This window comes from Gastrolobium bilobum, unplaced genomic scaffold, assembly GCF_033153095.1.
Source record: "Gastrolobium bilobum isolate Gb01-03AN ecotype WA unplaced genomic scaffold, APGP_CSIRO_Gbil_v1 utg548476, whole genome shotgun sequence".
Taxonomy (NCBI): domain Eukaryota; kingdom Viridiplantae; phylum Streptophyta; class Magnoliopsida; order Fabales; family Fabaceae; genus Gastrolobium; species Gastrolobium bilobum.
Genome location: NW_026900153.1, coordinates 1 through 7,315, shown reverse-complemented (window position 1 = coordinate 7,315; position 7,315 = coordinate 1). Strand labels below are relative to the sequence as shown.

At 30.2% G+C, this 7,315-nt stretch overlaps 1 protein-coding gene across 1 annotated transcript; it reads right to left on the bottom strand.

Annotated features, from left to right (window-relative positions):
- LOC133295525 (purple acid phosphatase-like) lies at positions 1-2,311 on the bottom strand. The gene is made up of 8 exons (XM_061494363.1): positions 2,150-2,311; positions 1,859-2,059; positions 1,621-1,732; positions 1,260-1,489; positions 968-1,106; positions 562-782; positions 313-434; positions 1-208 (listed from the first exon to the last, which is right to left on the bottom strand). The coding sequence occupies exons 1-8, from the start codon at positions 2,309-2,311 to the stop codon at positions 1-3; spliced, it is 1,395 nt and encodes a 464-aa protein (XP_061350347.1).
- Between the last annotated feature and the right edge of the window lie 5,004 nt (positions 2,312-7,315).

Below are 7,315 nucleotides of genomic sequence, written 5' to 3'. Positions count from 1 at the left end.
CTACGCGTTGTGGCGGTCAGTGGTTGAGGAATCATCAAGGGGGTGATAGTATCTGTTGAAAAACCACATAGAATCAGACACCACAGCATCTCCATCATCATTTCGGTTCCAGGTATAGTGAGCATGTGTTCTGTTCTTTATATCAAAAATGGCATGTCCAAAGCTGGGTTCACGGTATAGAGAGTAAGCAGGCTGAGGCTCTATCAAGCTGCAATACAAAGGAAAAAAAAACGACAAATTAGTAATCAAACAAAATCTGACATAAAAGAAACAAGTCATTCATGCAAGGAAGAAAAATTATGTAGAGCTTACTTTTTTGCTAAGCCTTCAATGTTCCCTCCGTCACCAATGGTTATGTATACGGGAGCTGACTGATCCCTCACAGGTGTGGATTGACCATTTACAATGTTGTATGCAATATTAGAGACACGGTCCTGATATATGGTGGTGCATAAACAACATAGAAACATTTGTTTTAGATATGAAGAGTTGTAATATAATATTTTTATTAATAGAGTATTAAGAACAATGTGTTCTGAGCAGGGATGGCATGGCACTTACAGTTCGTTCATAGGCATGTACGTGACCAGCAAACACAACATCAACCTTGTACTGCACAAACCATGACTCAAACTGCACCCTCATGGTTTCCCCTTCCATGTAATGATAGTTGTAGCTATTGTACCATGGAGCATGCACAAGAACAATCAACCAAGGAGTCTTGGTCCTATCAACCTTTGGTAGCTCTTGCTGAAGCCATACATATTGGGGAGTATATTTACCTGAAAAATTATTATATGGAAAGAGATGGCACAAATTATGATACCTAGTTCAATATACATTATATGTATATGTTATAAACAATACTATCTACCGTTTTGTGTAAGCAGAAGAGAATTAGAAAGGAAGTTAAAGAGAAATCATGTTTTCGACACAAGTCGAGAGAAAGTGATGTATCTAATATTACCATAAGATGAATACGAAGCCAAGACTATGATATGTGCGGGACCTCTCTTGATAGAATACCAAAAGGGTCCAGTACTTCCTGATGCCTTGTAAGGGACTGGGTAACGGTGGGAGAATGGCTTGAAAGGTTCTGTTTCGCCCTGAAAAGCATCATAATCTCCACTTTAGAATTTAATTTTGTATCAAAAATTGGATTTAGATCAAAAAGCAAAACATGAGGGTCGTCATATCAAATTGAGGAATTAAATTGTGAATAAAAGTAAACTCAACACAAAATCAAGTGGAAAGCTTACAATTTGAGGGGCATAGTCAACTTCATGGTTCCCTTGGGTCCATATCCAAGGTTGATAAGCATTGTTTCTTTCAACAAACCTTCCCCATGAATCCCATCTTCTGTTGTCATGATTTGGGTGATCATCTGCATAAGAGAGGTCCCCAACAAACAACACAGTTTGTCCTTTCTTAGGGTTCATTTCGTAGTGAGTAAGGGTCTTGTTTGAATCAGAAGTCTGACCTAGATCCCCTGCAAAGAAAGCCCCATCATCTAAAATTAATTTTGACATGCTTAAACCTCAGTGCCAAGGTACCAAGTTCTCAAAAAAAGTTCCAACTGTAAATCAACCATAAATTATAGTTTTAGAAGAAGAAACTTGCCAATGAGACCGAATGTATAAGGTACATCCGGACCAACTTCAGGAGGGGTCACAAACCAAAATTGTCTCTCAGTATGCCCAATTCCCACCTTATAATAATATTTAGTGTCATACTGCAAAAATAATAACAAAAAAATTACAATGATCCATTGATTCAATTCAATAAAGAAAATTCTCTATCTTTTTTTTTTTTCTATTAGAATAAAAATAACATGCAGCCATTATTAATGTTCTCTTGCCTCTAGATTTTTAAGTGTGCAGTGATGAATAAAACCAGATGCATAGTTGAAGTATCTATAGGTAACATATCTTCCCTGTGCCACCAACTTGTGGGGGGTGTTCTCACTCCAATAATGAACTACACTCAATCCTGGTTCATCCTCAGTCACCCATGACACGATCATGGCTCTTCCCAATTGGTCACCTTGTGTTAAATGAACCTATATAACAAAGACCAACATATTTGTTACCAATTAAAAACAGCAATTAATATAATGTTTAATTGATATTAAAAAAACAGAGAATTGTACCTGCTGAGGAGCATTATAGCCCGGAGGAGTTGCAAATACGTCACTATCAAATGGCATATCAACAGACGGATATTTCCTTAGGAAGGGGCTTGTAAAGCCTCCATCGCAAAACAAAGGCACGTATAAAAGAAGCAAAATCAAGGAACAGAAAAGCAGGGACATGGATACAGAGTAACTCTTTAGTGCCATAGGATCTCAGTTTTCTACAACTCTAGGATATGGTAACACAGTTGTAGTATTCAAGGTATTTATAGAAGATTAGGACAAATGAAAAATAAAATAAAATAACAAAGTGATAGAGTAAAAACTGTTGATGAGTTTGTTACACGACATATTACTTGATAACAGAAATCACTCGAAAACTCAGGCTATTGATAACAAATTACACTAACAAACAGACTATCCATTATTTGAATTTAAATTATTTTATTTTTTACAGTTAAACGTAAAAAATATCAATCAAGAGGGGTTTTTTTTTTTAGTTTAAATTGAAATAAACTTGAAACGAATATTAAGATATAAATTTAAATTCTTGTTTTCACTTAAATATTAAATTTTAATTTCTTTAAATTAAACATGACGTACTTATTGTTTTCCGGGTCAAACGATAAGATGATTTTATAACATTTATTAAACTCTCAACTTATATATTGTATATTTATTTTAATGATAAATTAGATTTTATAAGTGGAGATCCTCCTCCTGGTATTCAGTTATTGTATCTAGCTGACCTAGCTAACATGGGTAGACCACGTGCCTTAGTCATCCTGTAGGTGCTCTTTGTTTTGGTTTTCTTTGTTTTCTTTTGTTGGGCTTAGGCCCTTTGATTTACCAAAAAAAAACAATGAAGTTAATAATTATGACATTAATTTTGATTCACAAAATTGAGAAAAATGCATTTAATTACATATCATCGTCACTCTTTATTTGCATCAATTAAGAGAATATTACTGAATAGATGGAAATAAAATATATATACACAGGTGAAAATAAAATATATTATACACAAAACAAAATAGCTAAACTCATAATCTTTCACTCAATAGCAAGCATAAATGTTACAATATATATTATATCTCACTTCATGAATGCATTTAAAAAACATAAATTGCTCCAACGGTTTCTCATTCATTCTAAAAATTAAATTAAATTGATGGCAAATGATCTATAGTTGCTTCTTCACACAAAATTAATAGCAATTTAAAAGACAAAATCAATTTATTCAGTTGAATAATAAGTGACATCGATCAATATTGTGCTTTATCAGCATCTTTATTATACATCACAATATAAGATGATAACTAAAATGCAAATAAGTGAGATATTTTATCATCTTCAAAACATTTTTTTTTCATATCACACTCATTGCACAAATAAAATTAATTGCACATATTCTAATACATGATTATATACTGATTGCAAGAAGGATTAGTGTAATGTATTCATCTTAAATAACTAGAATTTCAAAAAATTATTAAACTCACCTCAACTAAACAAAATATTTTATAAGACTATTTAAAAAAATAATGTAAATTAATAACAAAAGGGTAATACTAAATCACAACATAACTACTAACATTTCTAACCATTTTTAATTTAATTCAAACTCTAAAATAAATTTATTCCATAATTGCTTGATAATTCAAAATAATTGTTAAATTACAAAATAACATTTTTTTTACAAAAATCTAAATAATTCTATTAATTGTACTAAATGCATGAATTTTATTTATAATCTCTTTCTTACAAAACAAAGAGACATATCTCCAGAAAATTGAAAAAAATTCTCAAAATTGATACTTTGAAGAAAAAAAGTTACAAAAAACTGTTTCCCAAAAAAAAAAGTTACGAAAAATAAAATCACAAACCATGGGATACAACTTTTCATTTTGTTACATTATGCTTATTACAATTCGGTACACAAATATATTCTCATGACTTAGATTTCTATTGTCATAAAATAATTAATTAAAAATATAATTTTCAATTAATACAAAAACATAAAATCAAATTCTGCATATTTTGTAACAAGTTTTTTATTTTATTTTATGATATAGCAAACCCGATTATGAAATCAAAATTAAAAAAACATATCTTTAAAGAAAAAATTAAAAAAACATAATTATGTAGTTTCTACTTTCGATTCAAAACAAATAAATAAATGGGTATTCTCGTGACTTAGATTTCTATTGTTATAAAATAATTAATTCAAAAAATAATTGTCAATTAATACAATAACATAAAATCAAATTCTGCATATTTTGTAACAAGTTTTTTTCTTATGATAGAGCAAACCCGATTATGAAATCAAAATTAGAAAAACATAATTATGTAGTTTCTACTTTCGATTCAAAAAAAAATAAAGTAAAGGCAATAGAAGGAAGAAAGAGAATTAGTATTGTCTCATGCTATCTTATCTATAAGATCTGTACATGATTTTTATTATAGACTTATAAAATTCCAGTTGTAAAAAGGTTTCTTCAAGCACCTTTTGGAAGATTGATGATAGTGAAAACGATCGACCTCAGTCTGGACGTAGTTCTCAAGTGGTTGGATATATCGCACGTGATTCTTTCTTATCCTATCTCTTTTGATTTTGATCAATTGATTTCCTTTTGATTCTTGATATATGTTATATTGAATATATGTTAAGGTTAATAATCATTAGAATTCTGTTTTGATTCGTTCTTGCGTGATTTCTTGAAAAGGATGAGCATAAACATTGATTTTCATCTATTTTTCCTTACAATTTTGAATCTGCTGCAATTACCTCTAAATTGTTGTTATAAGAATTATTTTAATTCTGTTTTGTGTTGGAAAAAACGTTTAAAATCTGTTTGAATTCGTTTTTGGTTGATATACCTCTTAAAAGAAGAGTTTTTGAATTATTTCTTGAATTAGAAGTAACACACAATTCACCCCCCTTGTGTGATTGTTTAGCCACCTTTTTTTTTCAAACCATCCTGCGAGAAAAGCCAAGATATATTCAAGTAGCTGATAACAGGATTTATGTTGGAAATTGACTCACACAAATCAAAAAACAAAAAAGAAAGGGAAGAGAGATTTGGCACAACGATTTACCTTGGTTCACCCAATATAGGCCACGTCCAGCTTGTCTGTATTATATTCACCTCGCCGCCACTCGTTACAAGTCACTCGGTTTATAAGGAAATATAAATATGATTTAAAAAACCCTAACAGCATATATTCATGGACTCAAGCCCAGACTATCAAGAAAAAAAAATTACAGTTGTCTTCCTGCTGACCCTGCCAATAATAACCCTCATCAATATGCGAAGTTTGACCCATACCCAACATTTGGTATCAGAGTCGGGGTCAGCAGAATCTCCCCCTCAAGTGTGAAACCCACCATTAATGTGCTCCCCCTCAGCTAAATATCACAGGGTTCAAGTACTGAAACTCACCTCCTAGCCAAACACCTAGCTAGCTCGAGCCCAACGCGACTGTGATACCACAGGCGGGCCCAGGAGGAACCCGTGGCAGGAGACCACCACTCATGGGCCAAGCTAGACCAGTCATACCTAATGGGTCCAACATCATGTCACAAGCCAAAATCTTAAGGCATTAGGTTCATAGATCCATCCACCTATATACATTTCACTTAGCCCATTGCAAATCAATGCGAGAGTCATCACAGTTGAATATCCCAACAATTTATTCGCAAAGAGCACAATTTTTTATTTTATATCAGTTAAGGTTACCAGCTTAGTGGCTTGTTGGAAGCTAGACAGTTTCATGATAACTCAATTCCAACATTTATTGTGTTAGCAAAATATGAAAATAAAAATGTATTTTCTGTGTTAAAATTCTATATGGTTTGATCATGTGAAAATTTTGTATTTAATTTTTTTTATAAATTTTAATTGAATCTTACATATTTAATATTAATGAAGAGAGATAGACGTGTATCAACACACAAAAAATAGAAAGAGACATAGATAGAGATAAACACAAAATTTTCATGTGATTAGGTCATGAAATTTTTGTGTGGATATCTCCCTCTTCATAAAATTTAACGGAATCTCATCTATTTAATACTAATAAAGTGAGATACAAATAAAATATTTACAAATTATGTTAAATTTTAAAATAAAAGAATCTATTTTCTATTGAAATATAGATGAAAGAAATAATCATTAAAATTATTCAATACAACAATTAGACATGGCTATTGCTACAGAGTAACTCTTTACCCTCTTCATATCTCAATTTCTTCTTAAACCGCTATAACATGTCCAACACAATGTTCTTCTTAAAGTATTTATTGGGCCAACTAACAAAAGAAAAGAAGAAAAAGAATAAAGAATAACAAACTATATAATAGAATAGACACTGTGACCATAATATACAAATTACATGATAACTCAAATACCCAAAATTTAGTATAAGGTTATGCAGAATTTAAATTTTAAATATTCTATTTTAGAGTTGAATGCAACACATATCAATTAAGAATTATTATTTTTTTGGTATAGTAAAAATAAATCAAAAAAGATATATTCCTACCAAAAAAATTAAAAATTTAAATTTATTTTTAACATGCCAGTAAAGCTTTTAAACATGCGCATCCAAAATCACTATCAATGACAATAACATGAGGTATTAAAATAGTTGTGTTGTTAGTAAGCAATTTGCATATGATACCACATATTATTTACTATAGTATTTCACATTTAAAAAATATTAAAAGTAATTTTATTTACAAAATATGTAAATTAAAATATTTATTTTTAAAATTTTATTAAGTTACTATACGTATGTCCAAAAAAAAAAAAAATTGGGATTTGATGAAAAATACTTAAAAAAGTATGGATTAAATAGGAAACAAACTTCTTTTTATTTTTGGTAAAAAATGTACTAACTTGGATATATCCGATGTATATAAAAAATTTCCTTAAGTTAAAAGGGCCTCAAGGGTCAATGCAGACTTAAAAAAATAGTTACAACGGAGGTGATCAAGAAGTTTGATTCTTCAGAAATTTTATTATAAAAAATTGAATGAAAACTCTTTCAAATCTCAATTGTAGTTTATCAACTGATAAAATTTATCAAAAAATTTCAAATTTTATTTACAACAAAGGAACAAATACCTCCTATGTAACAATAACAATATATATAACTTTGATTTTCTATTTTCATATTTTT